Here is a 23,249-nt window from a genome sequence, read left to right as displayed (position 1 = left end):
AACTAATTTAAATAAACTTTGTCTATAATTATCAAATTCGTAACAATATGTTTACTCGAAATTTGTAAATTTATATATGTTTACATTCACACATATTATTGTTATGAAACATTCATGCCCCAAACATAATAGGTTTTAACATATTAACATATGTGTCCCAAACATTTAGTGTTAGTTTAGGAACATTACATGTTGGCACTTAAATATATTGTGTTTAAAAATTGTGCCCGAAACACATTTTGTTTATATCGGAACATATGAAAAACATATTTTTCTAACAGTGCAGAAACTGATGTATAAACTTTAAATCTATCTTCAGCAATGCAACAATTAAATTCTCTAAATCAGCATTGGCTGCCGTCAGCATGTGTACTCAATGTTGGACATTTGTGGTTATATTATTTATATCAACAGATCTCACTTTATTTCCACACACATGCATTTGGCTAGGATGTAAATAAACCTACAACCTGACCTCTTTGATTAACCTTTGAGATTCCCATTGATTCTTCCTCGGACAAAATGTTACCCGAATCACTTTGTTCAACCGAATGTAATTTAATTTTCTTTTTTTTTTCTATTAAAACTTTTTCAGCCAATTTATAGGAAATGCCCCTAAATGCCAAGGAATAATACGGAATACTGTACCTTCACTATTGATTTTTCTGGACTTTTCCTTATATTTTCAGTAGATTTATCTTTGCTTTTTTCCACTATCTTTATGTTTATGCACATAGCCATTGACTCGCTGACAAATGTACTCCGATGATTGGTTTGGATATATTACATGGAGAAGTTGGAGAACTCCTTCTTCTATCAAGAAAAACAAACAAAAAGACGCCACTTTGTTTGCATGGCTATATTGGGGGACTATTTGTTTTGTGGCCGGTTCTTTAGTTATTGGATTATTTTGATCATTTATTTGCTCTATCATACACGCATAGGAGCGCTGGTCAAAGATGTCTTCTTAACTTTGACCACTAATAGGGAATTACTTTTGATTTGTTTATGGCTTAGAATTATTTAAATTGAAAATATTCGATTTGGATATTAATAAATTTTATGGTTTAATTTTGAATATATATTTGATAATCTTCGAATGCCACTGTTACGGTGAAAACATTTTTATACCCTACACTAGCAAATCATCGGAAATAATTACCAAGCTAGTATATAGGTCGAAAGTTAGGTCAGGCCGAATCTTATGTATTCTCTACCATAAATTATATAAAAATTTATTTTAAAGTCTGTCATCCACAATAAATTACTTGGGTTGTTGCATCAGTAGCTAATGACAATACATCTTTCAAAATCTTCTGTAAGTTAGTCCTTTGGGAGTCTATGCTAGAAAAAAAATTTGGCATGTAATACGGGGAGTATATATAATTATCAGTGCATAAGATTTCCTCGCAAAAAAGTAGTGAAAATGTTCTTTTTGGATCCGGAAGTGGTGTAAAATTGGCGCAGAAGCGATGAATTTAACATGGGCTTGTCATAGGACGGATGTCCACCATTTCATCAGCAGTTGCAGTGAGTTTGCATTAGAGGTGTGCACGTGACACGAAATTGTCGTGACTCACGAAAAATTTCGTGATTCGTGCGTGAGTCGTGAGTCACTCTCATGACAACAGCGTGAGTGTGCGTGATTAACAAACCAATATATCGTGCGTGAGCGTGTGTCACGAAAATAATATCTTCGTGAGGGTGCGTGAGTAACGAATTACACTCACGAAAATATTCCTGCTCACCAACATAAAACGCTTAAGAGTTAAATTCAATTACAATTTTAGTGACACCTGGGATATTAGGTTAGGTTAGGTTAGGTTGGTGGTTAGGTGGCAGTCCGATGTATCAGGCTCACTTAGACTATTCAGTCCATTGTGATACCACATTGGTGAACTTCTCTCTTGTCACTGAGTGCTGCCCGATTCCATGTTAAGCTCAATGACAAGGGGCCTCCTTTTTATAGCCGAGTCCGAACGGCGTTCCACATTGCAGTGAAACCACTTAGAGAAGCTTTGAAACCCTCAGAAATGTCACTGAGGTGGGATAATCCACCGCTGAAAAACTTTTTGGTGTTCGGTCGAAGCAGCAATCGAACCCACGACCTTGTGTAAATGCATTTTTCTAGAATGCATTTAGAATTTTTCGGTAAGGTAAATTATTCATAAAATTATTCGTGAGTCACGATCTTTTTGGTGAGTCACGGTATTTTTCATGAGTCACGACGTTTTAGTGCGTGAGTGTGCGTGAGTGTGCGTGAGTACAAATTTTCTTTTCGTGAGTGTGCGTGAGTCCTACCAAAAAATATCGTGCGTGAGTATGATTTTTCAGTCGTGGATGTACGTGAGTAAACTATTACTCACGTCTACATCTCTAGTTTGCACCACTTCTTAAGGTGTAATCCGAAATCAATGTTTTGGATGTGAATTATGAAAGTTTGTGATACTTTGCCAAATAAATAATTTTTATATTTTTTAATGATTTTTAATACATTCTATCGCAATTTTTCTAGAATGCATTTAGATTTTTTTTTTTGACAAAATTTGAATAATTTGTACAATTTTATTATTTCTTACTCTCTTTGTAACCTATTTGAAACAAAATAATTTAAAGTACCTTATTAAAAATATGAAAAAGCGAGTTTTTAAAAATTTAATCAAATGAACTTCTTGTGTAGTTAAAATAAAGAACATCTTTGGGAGGTCACTTTTGGAAGTGCTTTTAAACTCGTGCCTTTAAAGAACTTCCAATTTTTTTGCTGGGTTATTACTAACCTTCTCCACCAAGCCTTGTGTTGACTATTGTGTGCTTTGCTGGTAGGACACGATTTGACAAAGGAACGTGTTAACCACTTTTCGACCTCGTTTTCTTCATATTAAACTTCTTCAATACTATTAAACTTTTTGTTATATCCTACACCCTTAAAAAATCGCTTCTGTAACATATACCCCAAACACATTTTGCTTCAAGCATATATATTTTCAGGATTGGTCCAAACAAAATATTGTTTGTATTGTTCAAACATATTATGTTTCACCTCAGGGCATACACTGGTAGTAAAAAATGTTAATGAAATTTTCTTTGTGTGGATATATTTTGAAGGCGCCAATTGGTTACTTCCATTATTTTACTTGCAGCATACTCTCTAGGTCCCTCTTTCTAAACACATATATGTTTATAGGCTATTTCCAAATTAATATATGTTTGCATCTAAGCATATATATTTACAAACATTTTATGTCCCAAGCATAATATGTTCTAACATATTAACATATATGTCCCAAACATGTTAAGCTAGTTTATGAAAATTATATGCTTGCGCTTAAAAATATTGTGTTAAAAATTTGAGTTCCAAACATATAATTTTTACACCCAAACATATGAAAAACAGTCTTTTTCGTCCGTGTAGTGTCACCAAACATTTCCAATGATTCCTACATTTTTTTGTCCTTGTTGGATTTCTGAATTCCTCTTCATTTGTCTCCGCACATGTCTTTTCATTAAACCCAATGTACTTATGGTCATATTAACTTATTTCAATGGATACCTTCCAGCTCGAGACTGTCATCCTTCTGGTAGAGTTTCTGAAAGTCAAATCAAGTACATCTTTCTTATACGTGTTTCGAAGGTGTAATTGTGGACTTGATTCTCCAGGAACTTTCTCCCCTTGGATTAAGGTCTGTGCTCGCCATAATTCGTGGTGAGTGTTTGCGTCGTAGCCTATATATAGCCTACATGTACCAATATGGAGAAGTTTTTGAATGATAATTGAACGGCATATAGTGACATCAGATTATATTGAGTCCTCTAAGTGGCTCCAGTATTCAAATCTGGGGCTCGTTTTATATGGAGGCTATACATAATTATGAACCGATATGATCCATTTTTCGTGACTATTGGAAGACATAGATTAATATCGCGTACCAAATTTATCTGGATTGTATAAAATTTGCTCCTCCACTTGGCTTCAAACGCCATATTTGGTGATCGGATTATATATATTTATGAATTGATATGGACCAATTTCTGGAAAACATATACTAACACCCCGCATCACGTCGGAAACAGTCTTTACACATCTAAAGGGTTGTTAGAGAATCTTTACTATGCGTCTATTTAAGGTTACACTGAAAAAAAGCATGCTCTGTTCCAAAGATTTTGTCATTACACTTATGACTTTGGTATTGATTCCGAGCCAAAGAAGCGAAGAATTTAACAGAGGACATTTTTAAGATACAATTCTCTTTTAAATTTGAGTTTTGCATACTCGATTTTAAGAAACTAATTTTGATTTATACGTTTTAACAGGTATTTTCTTCATGTACTATTAGAATCCTTTAAAAGCCTGTTAACGACAACTTAAATTTCCAAATTCACAATCGACTTAAAGTAGAAATTATGCTATGCTTTAAGTAAAAAACACTATAAAATAAAGGTTTGAAAAACGTGCCCTACACCCAAATAAGTGAAGGCATCATGAAAGAAAATGTAGGTTTATTTAAGAAAATTTTAACTAAAATGGTTTCCTAATTGCAACAAATATGCTAAAATATGTTAATACATTTTGTCAAATTGAAGAAAATTTATTAAAAATAATAGTATTTTTTCTGTTGATTAAGAAAATTTCAAATGTTGAAGAAACTAGTATATACAGCAGTAAGTTCAACCAGGCCGAATCCTAAATACCGACCACCATGAATCAAATATAACAGTTACCTTTGAAAATCTTCGTCGTAGCGTGTTACTTGATAATTTATAGAATGATAATATATAGGAATGATTAAATAATGCCCTGATTTAAAATCTAAAATCTATAGATTTGGAAATGTTACGCCTTCTATACCCTCAAGAAGTGAAATCGGTCTATATGGAGGCCTTACCAAATGGAGCGATAAAAACTAAATCCGTTACAATTTCGGGCAAATCGGATAAAAACTACGGTTTATATAAGCCCAAGGAGTTAAATCAGGAAATCAGTCTGTTTGGGTGCTATGCCAAAAATATGCACCGATACCCAAAATTCAGCCCACCTAGTTGTGGTTCTGAAAAACCTATAGAATTTAGACCCCAACTCGGAGGTCGGGTTTATAAGGGGGATATATCAAATCTATACCGATACACAATTTATTCGGAACATCCATTTATGGTCCCCAAAAACCTCTAGATTTCAAATTTCAAGAAAATTAAATAAAAACTACGGTTTCTAGAAGCTCAAGAAGTAAAGTCGAGAGATCGGACTATATATGGGGTCGGCACAACTGTTTGTGGTCCTAACATACCTTTAGATTTCTCATTTCAGAAAAATCAGATTGAAAATACGAATTCTCGAAGCCCAAGAAGTAAAATCAGGAGATCGGTCCATATGGGGACTATACCAAAACATGGACCGATACACCCCATTTTCGACACACCTATTTTTGGTTCTAAAATACCTCTAGATTTCGAATTTTAGGCAAATCGGATAGAAAATAAGGTTTCTAGAAGCACAGGACCCCAAATCGGTGGGTCGGTTTATATGGGGCTATACCAAAACATGGACCGATACACCTATTTTTCGTCCTAAAATAACTATAGATTTCCAATTTCAGGCAAATAGGATTGAAAATACGGTTTCTAGAAGCCCAAGAAGTAAAATTGTGAGATCGGTCTATATGGGGGCTATACCAAAAAATGGACCGATAGGCACCATTTTCGGCACACTTATTTATGGTCCTAAAATACCTCTAGATTTCGAATTTTAGGCAAATCGGATAGAAAATAAGGTTTCTAGAAGCCCAAGACCCCAAATCGGGGGGTCGGTTTATATGGGGGATATACCAAAACATGGACCAATAATAGCCCGTCTTCGAACTTGACCTGCTTGGAGAAAAAAACGAGTTTTTGCAAAAATTAAGCAAGATAGCTTTATTATTGCAGGCTGTTGCGTGATTACAACAGACATCCAGACGGACATCGTTATATCGTCTTAAAATTTCTCCCTGATCAAGAATTTTATAATTTATATAATCGGAAATCGATATTTCGATGTGTAATGCGCTTTACAGACTATCAGTTATTCCGGACGTCAGTGCTCGTGTCGAACATATCCCATATATTGTGCACATTATAAGTTAAGTCCGAAGGCATAATCGATACTGCTGCATGTTTATGGGATCGATAACACATTTACCGATTATTTAGTCATCGCCGACAAGTCGTATCGATCCGACACACTGTAAGATTCTTTACAAACACCGACATTCCGTCCGGAATAACTGATAGTCTGTAAAGCGCATTACAAACGGAATGACAAACTTATTATACCCCCGTCACCATTCTATGGTGGTGGGTAGAAAAATTGGATTCAAAAATTGTTAAAATTTCTTTAGTGGTATACGAAACTCAATACAGGTACAATTTTAGTAAAATTTACTCATCTGAGAGATATATGAACTTAATTTAAGCAAATGTCTCGCATTTTAGGAAAAAAATATTAAATTGTGTACTATATTTGTATAACACTTTTTTTCTCACATTTAGTTCACGTCATTGCAATTCTTCAAAGTTATTTTCTCTTCATATCCTATTCCTCTTCCTCCCAGCGGTGCCAACTCTGACGATTTTTCGTCATTTTGACGATTTTTGATGGTAAATTTGGCCTCTGACGATTTGACGACGATTTTAAACAGCTTAGTTATGAGTTGACGATTTTTTAAAATGCTCGACACAAGTGTTTCTTTTTAACGTTTTCTATAACGATTTGACGAATTTTCAAAGTGATGTAGTTATAAGTTGACGATTTTCATAAGGTGTAATGTAAACAAGCTTTTTATACCCTAAACCACATAGTGGTCAGGGTATAATAAGTTTGATCGGCCAAAAAATGTGCCTACCAGAAATATTGATTTTATACCCCATAAAATATATACCGATCGACTCAGAATCACCTACTGAGTCGATCTAGCGCTTGGTGTCCGTCCGTCCGTCCGTCTGTCCATGTATTTGTTGTTCACAGGATTCCGGTCGCAATTATTAACCGATTTTGATGAAATTTGGTACAGGGATGTTTTTGGGCACAAGGACGAACGCTATTGAATTTGGAAGAAATCGGATCAAATTTAGATATAGCTCCCATATATATGTATCGCCCGATTTCGACAAATGGGGTCACGTTGCGTTTGTTTTCAAACAGATCGTCACCAAATTTGGCAAAAAGTAATCTTTTTCATCGTTCTTCAAGTCTGCAAAATTTCATTTAAATCGGTTCAGATTTAGATATAGCTCCCATATATATGTATCGCCCGATTTTCCCAAATTTGGCCATAAAAACCTTATTTATTAAGCGATCTTACTCAAACTTGGCTTACTCTAATCTTTTATGGTACTGACAATATGTGCCAAAAATAATTCAGATTTAGATATAGCTCTCATATATATGTATCATCCGATTTGGTCAAATTTGGCCGTAAAACCCTTATTTATCAACCGATCGCACTCAAAGTTGGCTAAATGTAATGGTCTATAGCTCTAACTGTATGTGCGAAATTTCATCGAAATCGGCTCAGATTTAGATATAGCTCCCATATATATGTATCGCCCGATTTTGCCAAATTTGGCCGTAAAACCCTTATTTATCAACCGATCGCACTCAAAGTTGGCTAAATGTAATGGTCTATAGCTCTAACTGTATGTGCGAAATTTCATCGAAATCGGCTCAGATTTAGATATAGCTCCCATATATATGTATCGCCCGATTTTGCCAAAGTTGGCTGTAAAACCCTTATTTATCAACCGATAGTGCTCAAAGTGGGCTAAATATAATCTTCTATACCTCTAACTGTATGTGCGCAATTTCATTGAAATCGGTTCAGATTTAGATATAGCTCCCATATATATGTATCGCCCTATTTTGTCATATTTGGCCATAATACTCTTAAGCTTTGTTATTCAAATTTCAAATTTTGATGTACTAGCTGATCGTATTTAGACTTACATGTAGCTCTTACATAAATCTATTGCCCTATTTGAAGAAATTTGGATTTATTACCCACAAACTTATTGACCGATTTCCTCTTTTTTAATAATGGACTCAATATTAGTGGCATACTAACTCCTTTGGTGCAAAATAAACTATAGCTCCTAATATTAGACATTTCTGCTCATATTGTGACAAGACACCCCTTACGTTATCCAAAACCTATACCAATGATACCCCACGAACGCTTATATTTACTAATTCAGTAGGGGTGGTTTAGGGTATAATATAGTCGGCTCCGCCCGACTTTCTACTTTACTCACTTGTTTAATCTCAAAATATGACAATTTATATGTAGCTTGCTCCCAACCGTCTCCAATGTAGAAAGAAATTTCAATGCAATCAATATAAATAACCCTACAATGCGGAATTCCTTTGAAACTTAAACATTGCAAGGTATGCTTTTGTCTTGGTTTAGTTAAATTCACTTTATTCATTTATTCATTACCGATAATAGAAATAGTAATAAAAACAAGTGAATAAAGTAGAAAGTCGGGCAGGGCCGACTATATCATACCCTAAACCACTCCTACTGAATTAGTAAACATTGTTTGTGGGGTATCAATGATAGAGGCTTGGGAAAAAACCGCATTTCCATATTTAAGGATGGGGAATGGGAGATTAATCACAATCTAAACAGAAATGTCTGACTTTGGGAGCTATAGTTTATTCTGAACCTACAGAGTTAGTTTGCCACTAATATTGAGTCCATTATTAAAAAAGAGGAAATCGCTCAATTAATGTGGGTAACAAATTAAAATTTCTGAAAATAGGGCAAAAGATTTATGTAATAGCAACATGTAAGTCTAAATGCGATCGGCTAATACATGTACATTTGAAATTTGACCAACATTGGTTAATAAATAAGAGCATTATGGTCAAATTTGGGAAAATCGATCGATGCATATATATTTATGGGAACTATATCTAAACCTGAACCGATTTGGATGATATTTTCCAGATTTGGTTGATACCAAAGAAGGTTACCTTATGCTAGATTAAAGTAAGATCGGCTATTAAATGGCTATTATGTTCAGAAATAAAGTTATGAAAAACGGGCGATACATATATGGGAGCTATATCTAAATCTGAACCGATTTGGATTAAATTTTGCAAGTTTTGTTGATATTATAGGAGATTACCTTGTGCTAATTTTGAGTAAGATCGGTTAATAAATGAGGCCACTATGGTCAAAAATAAGGTTATAAGGGACAACATTATAAAAATCGGTCGCTACATATATATGCGAGCTATATCTAAATCTGAACCGATTTCGATTACATTTGGCACACTTAAGGGTGGTCAATTGGAGTACTTTGTGGCAAATTTGACGCCAATGGGTTAGTAAATAAACGCAATCTGCCCCATTTATCGAAATCAGGCGATACATATATATGGGAGCTATATCTAAATTTGATCCGATTTTTTCCAAATTCAATAGCGTTCGTCTCTGTACCAAAAAAAACCGCCACATACCAAATATCGTAAAAATAGGTTAATAATTGCGACCGGAATCCTGCGAACAACAAATACATGGACGGACGGACACCAAGCGCTAGATCGACTCAGGAGGTGATTCTGAGTCGATCGGTATATATTTTATGGAGTCTAAAATCATTTTTTGGCAGATCAAACTTATTATACCCTGACCACTATGTGGTTTAGGGTATAATTATACACGAGCCAGTAATAAGGATTTAAATTCGCTTGGAGGATAGGAAATTTTTCTGTCAAGAAATTTTTGTTAAACAATGTAGTACATGTAGTCACAATCAGAAATATTACTTTTAATTAATTAAAAATTTAATTTAATTAATCTTCGTTTATGTTAAAAAAACTGGAAAGTAGATGACTTAATTAGAGAGTTAAACGGCATTATTCATGTTTTTATACCCACCACCATAGAATGGTGACGGGGGTATAATAAGTTTGTCATTCCGTTTGTAACACATCGAAATATCGATTTCCGACTATATAAAGTATATATATTCTTGATCAGGGAGAAATTCTGTCTGTCTGTCTGTTGTAATCACGCTACAGTCTTCAATAATGAAGCAATCGTGCTGAAATTTTGCACAAACTCGTCTTTTGTCTGCAGGCAGGTCAAGTTCGAAGATGGGCTATATCGGTCCAGGTTTTGATATAGTCCCCATATAAACCGACCTCCCGATTTGGGGTATTGGGCTTATAGAAATCGAAGTTTTTATCCAATTTGCCTGAAATTTGAAATCTAGAGGTATTTTATGACCATAAAGAGGTGTGTCAAAAATGGTGAGTATCGGTTCATGTTTTGGTATAGCCCCCATATAGACCGATCTCCCGATTTTACTTCTTGGGCTTATAGAAACCGCAGTTTTTATTCAATTTACCTGAAATTGGAAATCTAGAGGTATTGTAGGACCACAAATACGTGTGCAAAAACTTGTGAGTAGCGGTCCATATTTTGGTATAGCCCCATATAGACCGATCTCCCGATTTTACTTCTTGGGCTTATAGAAACCGCAGTTTTTATTCAATTTACCTGAAATTGGAAATCTAGAGGTATTGTAGGACCACAAATACGTGTGCCAAAAATTGTGAGTATCGATCCATGTTTTGGTATGGTCCCCATATAAAACGACCTCCCGATTTGGGGTCTTGGGCTTATAGAAACCGTAGTTTTTATCCAATTTGTCTGAAATTGGAAATCTAGAGGTATTTTCGGGTCATAAAGAGGTGTGCCGAAAACGGTGAGTATCGGTCCATATTTTAGTATAGCCCCCATAAGAACGATCTCCCGATTTAACTCCTTGGGTTTCTAGAAACCGTAGTTTTTATCTGATTTGCCTGAAATTGTAAATATTCTGGTATTTTAGGCTCACAAAAACGTGTATCGGATTAAGTTTTTATCGGTCCATTAGGTAATGCCTCCATATAGACCGACTTCACTTCTTGAGGATGTAGAAGGCGCACAGATCATGAAAATTGCTTGAAACTCAATGTAAAATTTCCAGATTTTACTTCTACAGATTTAATTTTCAAATCAAGACGTTATTTTATAATTTTCTTGCACACTTACAAGAGATGTTAATGATTCCTCTAAAACTCAAACAAAAATGGTCCTTATAAATCCAGAATCTGATATAGTCCTCATAGGTGAAATCTTTAAATTTATCTTCGGGAAGTGCCCTCAAGTCTTCAAGCCCTCCTGAAATTTCAAAGGAAACCCTAATATTTGGTTCATGGTGGTGGGTATTTAAGATTCGGCCCGGCCGAACTTAGTGCTGTATATACTTGTTTTTTAATAAAACTTCTAATTTGTTCCTAAACCTTTTTTTCAGATGTTTTATGGGTGACGATTTTTACGATTTTTTTGGGACAAATTGACGAAAACTATTTTAAAAATTCCTCCATCTGGTTACAGCCTTCCTTGTTCTAACTAAATGAACGAAAAACACAACACACAGTTAAGACAATAACAGCATTGATAGTTTGCCTGAGTGTGCAGTTCAAAATGTTTAGAAGCCATGGTAGAATATGCTAACGAATACTGTTATTTCTGTCGCTACTTTCCAGCGAGAGTGGCTGTTATATGCCAATAAGACAGTTTACAATTTATTTATAGTAAGAGTAAAAGTAAACTATCAATAACACCGTACTAACAAAACTTTCTATGCATTCCTCATGGCCAACAGAAATTTCGCTAGAGAAATTTTCCATGAAAAGAAATCCATGCACACAACATAAACCCAAACATATGCGTTTTAAATTTTTTTAAGATAACACGGATAGCGGATAAAATTAGTTTTATCGACTTGATCAACTGTCTTATCGGCAAATATAACATATTATCGGTGCATACTTTTAGGCGATACAGTTTAATTGTCTATATTACATTGCTAAATCACTCATTTATAAAACAAACCTTCAGGCGTTCATGTTTCCCCGTCTCTCATCGCATACGCATATAGCAGTTGTAATGGTTGTAACAGTGTGTTGTATTATCATCCTTTTTGTGTTGCACAATTGATACGTTAACTTGTGTCCTGATCGAGAAACTCTGAGACTACGGTGGGATCCGCCCAGAATGTTATGCTGATGTGTTTAGCAGAGCAAGTAAAATATGATGCGTACCCTGTGACATTTGAATACAGATGCGGAACACGTATTATCTATCCTGGACAAATGGGACCGGAGACGGCTGCACTTGCCTCATCTTAGTTGGACAAAAGTACCCTGCCGTGGTAGATCTCTTTCCTCTGGTGTTCTGCTACACTGTTCTCATGAATCCTCTTCAGATACGCCCGATATGCGTACTAATCTATAGATTCTCTTTTGTATCGCTGGATATGGCACTCTAGAAAATGATGATTGATCCTAACATTTCTGAGCGGTGATTGCCTATCCACAATAGGATAATTTGGATGGCTACTGCGGTAACAACACAGGATATACTGCTTTAACAATAATTTTGTCTACGCACTGGGAGTTCTGCTACACTGTTCTCTTGAATCCTCTTCAGATACGCCCGATATGCGTCCTAATCTATAGATTCTCTTTTGTATCGCTGGATATGGCACTCTAGAAAATGATGATTGACCCTAACATTTCTGAGCGGTGATTGCCTATCCACAATAGGATAATTTGGATGGCTACTGCGGTAACAACACAGGATATACTGCTTTAACAATAATTTTGTCTACGCACTGGGAGGATCTTGGCCTGCAGTCGAATACTGCGGAGGCACCCTGTCGCAGTTCACACCATACACTTCTTTTATTCCAGGATCTTGATGTCTTTATTCATTTATTTCCATTTATTTAATCAATTCAAAGCCTTTAAAACGAATTTTAAAGAATTTCTAGAACTGTAGTAGGTTTATAGTGGCATCCAGTTATTTCATGCTCAATTAGACAATTGAATCATTTGTGATAGTGAGTGTGTGCCATTACATATTGAAATGTCCACTCTATTTGGACCTTAATAAACTGATGGCCTTAGTAGCCATTGCTTTGTCAGTTATGTTTTATCTTCTATTTACTATAAGATCAAAATAAACAATAACATATATAAATAAATAGAAGCCTTAACAGCCTTCCTATGGGAACATTTTCAAGGTAGTCATTGTATAAGGGAACTATCGTGGTGCAGTGGTTTGTAGTTTCACCTTAGCGTTGAACGAATCGTTCATCTGTGCATAAAAATTAAATGGTAAATTTAATGGCTTATTGTATTGTCTTAAATAAAATAAAAAAAAATAAAAATAAAAAAATGGACTGAAAAGTTAAAATAGCTTAAAAGAATATGCTTCCACTATGTCTAATCTATCCTAGTCGTTGTACTTCAAACCAATAAAAAAAAGACACGGTACCATATCCATAATGATAACTGATGTCTTGACATCTTTAGTACAATCTCAATAAGTTTACATGGATCAGAATTTGCTTGGTATTTTCGTAACCTCTGCATTTCACCGTCAATAATAGCCTTTCCACTCAGTATTAGAAATACAAAGGAAATCAATCGGCTTATAGACTAAACCACTTAAAAAATGATCAAACACGACTTTTTATATTCTTCATATTATTCGACTTTTGATATATTTGACAATCGAATTAAATCATTTTATGGTATTTTTACAAACTTACAGCGGAATTTTACGGTTTACCCACCGACCAAAAATTTTAAGAGATCAGAAAATCATTAATTTGTGATTATTTTCACCAATTAATGACTTTCGAAAACTTTTCAGATTGTTTTAATACAATTTCTATTTCAGGTGGCTAGAGACATACCAACTTCTAGTTACCCTGGGTATATCAAGAGAACTATAAGTGTGCAAAGTTTTTACATTACGGCTTCTTTTTATTTTCTTCAAATTTAAAATCACTAATTTTGAAATTAAGCATATTTTCTGGTTTCTGGGACCATTGTTTGAAATACTTGCTTCTAAGTTCACTCCAAGAACTTTGATAGTCGTTCGATATTAACTTGCAATTAGCATATGTGCTATTCTTTATAGCATCATAAGAAATATTCAATTTATTTTGATGCTGTTGTATTATCTCTGAGAACACTTTAAACAACCTCAATTTCGAAACGGACAATGCCGCATGAATGGTATCAATTGTTTTACTAGTAACTCCTTGACGTTTGCCATTTACTGAAACTTCATAGGGCCTATAATTGGAAAGATATGTTTTAGTTGGAGCCATACATGCATTTAGTCATGATAAACTTACTTCATGAAATCAGGTATATTGCACCAGACTAAACCGTTTGGTGAAGGTTGTTTGCTTTCATCTTGAGTGTAGGGAAAATCATCGGTACTCTGTAAAGAGTGTAAATGGATTTGTGGTTTACGTAGAATAAATATTTTGGACTTGTAGTCACTGTCTACAAAGCGTCTCCATATTGCTCTCTCCAAAGATCCATAGTCATTTTGGAGAAAATTTAAAGTTTCAAAATAAATTGGAGCTTCCAGCAATGTGTATAGTAGTGCACCCTGAAATCCCATTACTTGCCATTTTGCCAATTTATCACTGCAGCTCATCGACAGTGTTCGTTCACCTCTTCCAGGTTTGGTTCTTACAGCTCCAATAACTTGTTCAATTACATCATCGTGATGTGTGCCCAATAGCTTAGCACCAGTGTATACAAAATCGCCTTTGTTCTCAGGAATTTCTAATTTATTTCGCTTAATTGGGGGTTCATCGTCTATTGAAGTCCCCGCTCCGTCTATTATGCAGGCATCGCCACAAGGTGTTTGTGTGCTCAGAAAATGGAATGACAGCCCATCTTTAAGTTTGCACTTTTTCTTTTCAGGTAGGTATTCCAATATTGCACTGTTCTCGCCTTTTAAGACCATCTGAATATGATAGTACAAATATCTTAGAATTGCTCTACGAGCCAGTACTTCCGCATGTGAATCATTTAAAATCAAACCTTTAGGACAAAGAGCATTTTTTCCTATGCATTTGGTTCCACATCCCAATGAGACTACTTCACTTGCATCATTTTTGGAATTGTGCAATACGATGCCAGCCAATACTGTCCACTCGGAATCTTTAGGCTTTCCTGTTTTGGGTAACGATTTGAATTTGTCGAAACATAGTTTGGGTATTATCTGCACATTCAAATTTTGTAAGGTTTCGTCCTGCATTCTTAGAGTAGTGGATGTAAACATTCTTCTTCTTATTTTGGCGGGTACACAGACTCAAACCATAGACCAAGGAAGGTATAGACGCCTCATGTCAATTCACAATGATTTTGTATACTTGCAGTGCGCAGCCATCCAACTCAATTCACAGCGCTGTGGTTTGTTTGTACACCGTAGATGGCACTTTTTCGTCTGCAAATGGGTGACTCAATTTCTTTTTGGAAAACGAGAATTACCCCTACCAGCATTTCAACGATCCATTTCATCCTAATCGCTACCACAGACTTGTAAATGACACTACAACAATCGCCAACTGTGATGGAGGAATCATATCAAAAAGTACAAAATGTACATGAAAGTATTTTGCCATCACTATTCTCAAAAGAGCCATTTTATATTTTGTGAAACGCCAATCACAACTATCTTATTACTCTGCCAACATTTTTTGAATTTGACGGCGCTTCTGAGAACCCCCACCACGTCGAAAATAATCGTATATGACATCAAAAACTCGTCGGAAAAGCGCCGTCACTATTGAGAAGTTGTACCACGCCAAGTTACTACAAAAAAGTATCGCATGAGTGCAATTATTAAAGGTAGAATTACATACCATGCGTCCGATGATTGAAGAGTTGAAATTTCTCTTTGAAAAGCCCGAATATTGTGCCGCAAACAGAAAAAAATCAACCGTTCCATCAACGCATGGTGTGTAGTTAAACTTTAATGGCCAGTTTCTCATCCTCCGATTGATTTTAACCGGTGGATAGACCTCCGGTTAGTAAAATTTTTGTATGGGATCAGCTGTTTTATCGACACGATAAATAATAACAAGACATTGAGAAACTGGCCCTAAGTGTCTTTTTTTTAATAAATTTTCAAGATCCCGAAAAAAAGAAATTGAGAACAAATTAAAACCAAATTAAAAAAATCACTCATTTGCATACGAAAAAGAGCCATCTACGGTGTGGAGATAAACTACAGCGCTGTGAATTCACTTCAGATGTCTATACCTTCCTTGGTTTATTGTATTTTTTGTAGTCAGCTACTCATTTGATGGCAGGGGTATTATGTTGGCAGAGACCTCTAGCGCTCCTATATGTCAATGTTAATGCTTACTCTACCATTAAATACTCTTAGGTAAGTGGTTTAAAGACCAATGGCAACACTGTGTGCCCCAAAGTGAATGTCTCTTCAGTAGAAGAAGAAGGATACTATTCATCGAAAGCAAAATATTATTTTAGTTATTGAAAAAAAGAAAGCATTTTTGGATATGAAGGAGCTTCTACGTTGAGCATTTCTATTCACAATTACTGGCTTAATAATGTCTTTGGGTGAGGCATATCGTTCTTGCTGGCTTATTGCTACTTTTGGACTCATTCTTTTTATCGGCGGTGTCGGTGTTCTTTTTTGGAATGAGGTAATATTTTATATATGGCTTTTTCGAATATTGTATAAGTATTTCCAAAAGAATCAACAAATAAGAAAGGTCGAAATGTTGATAACCAATCCAATTGTTGTTAGATAAGATCCAATGTTGTATGTGGACGACGACGATGTATTTAATGGGTCGCAGTGACTGTTGGGCTTTTCATTTGGTCCTTTTTCCCCTATTGCTACGGAGAATTCCAAGAAAATGTTGTAGGGTTCGTAGTTCAAATCCAATGTTTGCTGAAAGTCCCCGAGTTGTGGAGCTTGTTGATTCCATTTCTAGAGGCGAATTATTGAACTAAATTTATACCAGCGAAGTCGACAAAATTTCTATGCCGTGCATATTGAGAACAGTGAAAGAGAATATGGTTGGCGTTTCATCCACCCGCAGGTGTCATTTGGTTCTTGTTTTGTTGCTTTGGAAATTGTGTGCACAAATATGATGACATGTTGGGAGTTTATAAAGTCAAGTTAACATCCTGTAAAACCATAAATAATCTTCAGTTCCATGCCATTTGATTAATTTACCAAATGAAACACACTTCTTTCAGTGGAACATATTTACGTAGTTGTGGAATGTAGACCTTTCATATCTTTCATCTGTAAAATGTATTCTTGGCGTGAAAACATTAAGTTTTCATTTCTTCTGCCATCACATCGTTATTTTATTTTTGCAATATCTTTAAGTTTTTTTGTAATCGCATAAAATCAGGTCTTTAAAATAAAGTTCTCTTATTTTTCTATGCGTTTTGTAATATGTAATATGTCTAATAATTGAATTTTTGTTCCAGGGAAGAGCTGTACATACGATTATGTCATTGGACGAAGCTTTGGATGATGCTGTTACACTGGAGACAAATGTTGACGAAATTGAACCCATATACAATGAACGTATAGTACATATTACTGGACCTCTCATTGTGGGTGAACCATTAACCGAACCCGATTATAACATTCAAGTATTAGCGGTAAAACTCAAAAGACGTGTTCAAATGTACCAATGGGTAGAGGAGACAGTGTATGTATAACCTTTATATTGTTATGTTTTGGCGCAAAAAATAGTTTTGTTTTGATATATGGAATATATAGGGAACATAATTACGGAGAGAGCGTGGCTTCAGTTCATACCGAAGATCGTACATATTACTATACACGCGATTGGAGAGACCATGTAGTTGACTCACGTTCATTCTACATACAAACTGGCCATCAAAATCCACGTCAATTCCCCATTGAATCGGCAACACAGACAGCCGATGCTGTTTATATCGGTCGCTTTGAGTTGGGTAGCGATATTAAAAATAAATTTAATAATTATGTCGAATTAACTTCGGACACAAGACCTGAAGATCCTACTATAAAGTTACATTTGGGCTTATACTATCACACAAATGATATATTTAATCCCGAAATTGGTGACATACGTTTGCTCTTTTCGTTTGCTGGCATGGAAGGTGAAATGGTAAATCAATCTAGAAAGATGTCAAAATTATGGGTATTATTAAAGTATTTTATATATTTTTCCAGTACACCATTGTTGGCAGACTTGTAAAAAATAAAATTGAGCCCTATAAAACCAGTCATGGGGTCAATATATTACTTGTCTACCCGGGAGAATTGTCATTAACTGAGGTTTTCAAAAGGGAACATCATGCTCAACGATTAACAACATGGGGCTTTCGTTTCATGGGTTGGGTCTTAGTCTTTTTTGGCGTTACCTGTACATCTACCCTACTACACATAATCTGTAAGTATAATATGTATATGAAGTACAAAGAAGTAATTGAAAATTTTCCTACTTTTAGTATCCCGCATACAATTTTTTTCGTCTCTGGCTCCTGATCCAAGATTTCCAGTGGGTACAAATATTTTACTGTCCCTTTCAATGGCTTTGGTAATTGCTGCTGTTGCTTGGATTTTGCATAGACCAATGGTTGGTGCCGGTTTAATGTTTGCTGCTGCGTCACCCTTTGTATGGTTTGCCCGTGGTGTGACAAGCTATCAGAGAGTGAATTGATAGTATGTAGACAAAAAAGTATGGGAACCAAAGAATATTTTACTGAAGGGCATGAAAGTGTATTAAGCACAACTTAAATGCATACTAAAAAGTAGAAATAGTTTGTAAGGGAAATTTGAATAATCTCGCTACTGATTAAGAACACCATACCCAAGAGAGCAAACTATAAGAACATTATTGAATGTATCAAAAAATCAATTGTTCTGTAAAATATAACAAACCTTTTTAACATTTACTCAGTTCCTTAATTTAAATGATATTATTAATGTGAGTTAAGATTGTTTAAGAACATTTGTGTAAATGTTTTTGTTATTGAAATATAATTTTTGTAACGTATCGTATCTTTTATAGGTTACATAACTAAGTCTCAAGTTTTTTAATAAAATCCCAAGTTATTTGAGTTGAAAAAGTATTTTTGATATCAATGCCGTTTTTCAGGATATAACTAGAAAGAGTTTTTATTGTCTTCATCATGCCGCTTATGATCAAACTTAGGGCAACATATGGATTTTCGGGAGTAACGCGTAGATATTTTTTTCATACTTGCATAAAAGATTACAGTTCGTAGAGTCAAATGGTACCTACTAAGTTTTAGAGTTTTAGCATGCCCCAAGATTCGGAACTTTGACCACTCTTGTTTATAATATTCTATGCCAGACCAACATTCCGAACCACCATGCACTATCCCTATATCTCTACAGCACATAGAGACAAGTTGAGTGATATGCACCAAGCATCCACTTCATACCGCAATCTATAAAATCCTATACTATACAACCCACCCATGAAAACGTCCAATTGTACATATACGATTTAAAAAAATTAAGTTATTTAATCTAGGTTTTTTTTTATAAAACAAAAATATATATTTTAATTTCAAATAAGTTTATTACATTTATAACAATGTCAATCTTCTATGAAACTCGTATATGTACTTATATCTTAATATCTGTAACGAAACCATGCTTAATAAATTAGACAACACTAAATTCAAATAATAATTTTATAATAGTTCAGTTCATTAATATCTTATTCATCGTCTAAAAGAAGTAACCGAATATTATTTAAGTAGTTTTTTAATATAGCCATCATAAAGCCTTCATACTAAATACATGTACGTTGCGTATATGTTCACTTTTATTAATTTTTAAATTTGCTATACAAATTTTATGTAAAAATTGTTTTTTATTTTTTTATATCTTGGAGGCTAAGCCGACCTACACAATTGTAGATCCCAAGAATTTTTAGTGGCCTTTAATATTTAAATTTCTATAAGGCTCCGGGATAGAGAAAATGCCAACTTCGTCATTGGATTCAGTTTGGTCCACTTCTAAAAAACACACGATGTCTGTTCGTGTGACTTGATTGTTCTAGTAATGAATATCCAAGCTGCGACGGACAAATGAAAACAAACAACTCGGTTATTCAGAACTACTTTTAATTTCATTCTATTTTATTAACTAATCACAATAAATAAATAACCACACAACCTATATCGATTCATTAGCTGCTATAACTCCCATATTAATCGATCTAATGACTTATTAGAGTTTTGGAAGTTATATTTTCGATTTGCAAAAATTCGGCTTCTTTAGCACTTTCCGTTAACTAACGAACTTTTAAACCGCATTATGGGCATAGCTGCCATCTTGCGTATATATTCCATATGGCAGTTAGACACTTAACTGCTGAAAAATTTTCAGTTAAAGGTAATCGGAGAGAAGATATTTGGAATTTACTTTCTGTTAACTGGCAGTTAAAGCCTAACGGAGCTACATGAAAATGGCCGTTAGACCCATATAACAACCCAATAGGGGCACATCAGTCTTTGCTTTCATATTGCCCGATTTTACATCATGTCGCAGTTTTTAACCTTTTGACTGAAATTTGGAATTATTTTAGACCCAGAGGGATCCACAGTGATGCAGTGGTTAGCATACCCGCCTTGGATACAAAAGGGTCATGGATTCGATCCCAGTTTCGAAACCCTCAGAAATGGTGACATTTCTAGGTGTTTCAAAGCTTTTCTAAGTAGTTTCAACGCAATGTGGAACGCCGTTATAACTAGGCTATAAACAGGAGACTCTTGCCATTGAGCTAAACATAAAATCAGGCAGCACTCAGTGATTCGATTCGATGTTGCACCTATATACATAAGTCAATTCTTCGATTTTTCTTCTTGGCCAAAGATAAAAAGAAAATATTCTTATCTTTGGCGACTTTACTAATTAAGCATCTAGGGAGTTTAGTTTTAGTCCGCTTTAATACAATCGTATTATTGTTTTCATATAACAAACCGGCGTGAGAAAGTTTATCCACATATAGGTGGTACATTGTCATTGACCATGTAATGGAAGGGATTGACTCGAGTCTAATGGTTTAGAAAGTGTAAAAATCGGCGTAGACCTTTTAGCTTCGATTAATTGCAATACTAAACATAACTACTATTGAAAGCTATATTATGACTTTTACTACTGTTGTCGTTGTCCACACCGTGTAATCTTGAATTTTCATGGATATCTTTGATATCATTCGCATCATGTGATTGGGAATTGCCTTGTGGTGCTGTAACATTGGGGCTTTGTGATTTATCGTGGCCGCTGGTGCTACTGGTATTTTCATCCACCTGAGATTCTTCGAAGCGTACATAAGGCTCAAATGCATTGAGCTGCATAGACCCTCGATGTAAAGTCCCAGACTCGGCTTCAAAGAGGATATCATTGATAAATTTCTCAGCAAATAAACGTTGGTCACGTGGCAAACGCTTGAGTTTAAAGGCCCAAGTACGTGTTAGAGATTCTTCTTCAGGATATTTAAACGAAAGACAATTGCAGGTGGATGTATTGAAAGTATCCAATGACGTTTTCTGACGTTTGTGACTTTCAATCGCAGGGGATTGTTGATGGTTGTGCGGAGATTGCTGTTGCGTTTCTTGGCCATAATCGTTTAGAGTACCACCACTACCTAGTTCACTTGCAATTCCAATAGGCAAAGAAGTAGTAGGGACATTGGAGTTATTAGTAACTGTTTGCATCTTTTGTGTTGAGGTTATATTTGCATTATTTTGTCCAAAAGATTTTTGAAACATTTGTGTTACGCTGGGAGGCGGAGAGCCTCCATTATTCATACGAAATCCATAATTAGAAATCTCCAAAAAGTTGCCTTGGTGTGTTGACTCATTGAATATACCAAACGCTGATGATGTGGGTGCATTTGTCGTCTCGCTTTTTATGTAGTTCGGATCTACGGCAAGAAACTTTTCGGCATTTCTTAAAAAATCCAGTTCATAGAATGTCCAACATCGAGGTTGATATGTAGACCCTTGTCTTCTGGCACTTTCAATAATTTTCAATTCTTTGCGATAGTTGGTCCTAAGTGTGTTAATTTTCTTCTTAACGTCCTGTAAATTTGCATCTCGTTTTAGGTATTTGTAAATTGGCACCAACTGTTGATATGCTTCAGACCTTTTATCACGGTTGGTGTAGTCACGTAGTGTGGTATCCCATAATATAGGAAGATTACGATATGTTTGGATGAACACCTTTAAATAATGTCGATTTTCTTCGGTGACACTAAATGAAGACTTCATGTTATTTGCCGAATGATTCTGCGACTGGGATGGATGATTTGGATCTAACATAGCACGAAAATGTTTGAAATTGAATCAGCAAAAACCGTTATCGATAGAGGGTAATTATTGGAACTGATGGAAAATATTCCAAAACACCCTAAATATTGCAGAAATAGTATTATAATCTCTGTATTATGAGAACTTTGTACAGTACGTAATGCTTTGTTGTTCGATTGACCGATTGACAGATTGCTACATTGACACTTGACACATTGAACAGTGTTGCTTACTTAACATAATAAGTGCATTCTAATCAATAAAACTGCCATCTGTGGAAAATAACGGATTACTGTATTTGAAAGTTAAACAACAACAAAAAAAACATAAGAGTGGAGGCAATATTTTTTAGATTTTGCGTCAATGTAGGCATCATCATCAATATGAAAACACGCAAAAGAATAACATAAAATTATTTTAGATCTTTGTTCACTTATTTCTTTTATTCAAATCATTAAGAGCACAATAGACACCCTACGTCACAACGCTTTGCTGCGAAAAATCTTCTAATATGAGATCAAAATCACACGAAATTTCAAAAACAACGAATTCGTTTGAAGTGTGTATGGTATGATTTTAATATGTGTGTATGATTTAATAATGTGTTGCCCTATTCTTTACGCATTTTTTCTCAATGCAGTAATGTCTTTCGATTGAAACTTTATGAATATTTCAATGCCTGATGTCGAATTTAATTTATTTCAATTATATCTTTTGAGAGAATTGTGACTGGACTATTTCATCTCTGTTCTTTAGTTTTTGCCGCTAACACGGGGTTATTTACTAGTTATTTATAATTGTTCTTTTCTTTTTACTACTTGATTTATTTCAGTGTATTAGATTTGGGCAACTGGTTGTGATGTGTATTTATTTAGTTGTAAGGATTTTAATTTTAAAGTTTTTTTTTTTTATTCTGGAGTCTATGGTTAAGATTTATTACTGTGTAATACACTATGTGGGTCACTAGGCCTTTGTATTATATTGAATGAATAAATAAAATAAAATATCTAGTAATTATAGA

General features: G+C 34.9%; 3 protein-coding genes across 4 annotated transcripts; 1 reads left to right on the top strand and 2 right to left on the bottom strand.

The window, feature by feature from the left end:
* Positions 1-13,840: 13,840 nt before the first annotated feature.
* On the bottom strand, positions 13,841-15,202 carry Adat1 (Adenosine deaminase, tRNA-specific 1). 2 transcript variants are annotated; one of them, XM_075306512.1, is made up of 3 exons: positions 14,942-15,094; positions 14,239-14,864; positions 13,841-14,176 (listed from the first exon to the last, which is right to left on the bottom strand). In XM_075306512.1, exons 1-3 carry the CDS (start codon positions 14,957-14,959, stop codon positions 13,849-13,851), a joined length of 972 nt encoding a protein of 323 aa, XP_075162627.1. In that variant the 5' UTR covers positions 14,960-15,094; the 3' UTR covers positions 13,841-13,848. The 2 variants fall into 2 exon arrangements, with proteins under 2 accessions (XP_075162627.1, XP_075162626.1); XM_075306511.1 differs by having other exon boundaries at positions 14,239-15,202.
* Positions 15,203-16,341: 1,139 nt separating this feature from the next.
* Tmem43 (Transmembrane protein 43) lies at positions 16,342-19,009 on the top strand. Its single transcript, XM_075304362.1, has 5 exons — positions 16,342-16,572; positions 17,375-17,601; positions 17,673-18,045; positions 18,111-18,330; positions 18,389-19,009. The coding sequence occupies exons 1-5, from the start codon at positions 16,477-16,479 to the stop codon at positions 18,598-18,600; spliced, it is 1,128 nt and encodes a 375-aa protein (XP_075160477.1). The 5' UTR covers positions 16,342-16,476; the 3' UTR covers positions 18,601-19,009.
* A 1,008-nt stretch (positions 19,010-20,017) lies between these two features.
* Positions 20,018-22,412, bottom strand: LOC142233436 (uncharacterized). Its single transcript, XM_075304361.1, has one exon. The coding sequence runs from the start codon at positions 22,238-22,240 to the stop codon at positions 21,032-21,034; it is 1,209 nt and encodes a 402-aa protein (XP_075160476.1). The 5' UTR covers positions 22,241-22,412; the 3' UTR covers positions 20,018-21,031.
* Between the last annotated feature and the right edge of the window lie 837 nt (positions 22,413-23,249).

This window comes from Haematobia irritans, chromosome 4 (assembly GCF_050003625.1).
Source record: "Haematobia irritans isolate KBUSLIRL chromosome 4, ASM5000362v1, whole genome shotgun sequence".
NCBI classification, from domain to species: Eukaryota; Metazoa; Arthropoda; class Insecta; order Diptera; family Muscidae; genus Haematobia; species Haematobia irritans.
Note: the sequence above shows the minus strand (reverse complement) of the source record. Positions and strands in the feature narration are given on the sequence as shown.

Bases quoted from the DNA above. Each gene is read 5' to 3' on its own strand.
- Adat1 (XM_075306511.1), bottom strand. From the start codon at position 15,182: ATGTTTACATCCACTACTCTAAGAATGCAGGACGAAACCTTACAAAAT. The intron at 14,177-14,238 runs GTAAGTTTATCA...TTCCAATTATAG, and splicing joins AATATACCTGATTTCATGAA to GCCCTATGAAGTTTCAGTAA.
- Tmem43 (XM_075304362.1), top strand. From the start codon at position 16,477: ATGTCTTTGGGTGAGGCATATCGTTCTTGCTGGCTTATTGCTACTTTT. The intron at 17,602-17,672 runs GTATGTATAACC...TGGAATATATAG, and splicing joins CAATGGGTAGAGGAGACAGT to GGAACATAATTACGGAGAGA. The intron at 18,046-18,110 runs GTAAATCAATCT...ATATTTTTCCAG, and splicing joins CTGGCATGGAAGGTGAAATG to TACACCATTGTTGGCAGACT.
- LOC142233436 (XM_075304361.1), bottom strand. From the start codon at position 22,240: ATGTTAGATCCAAATCATCCATCCCAGTCGCAGAATCATTCGGCAAAT.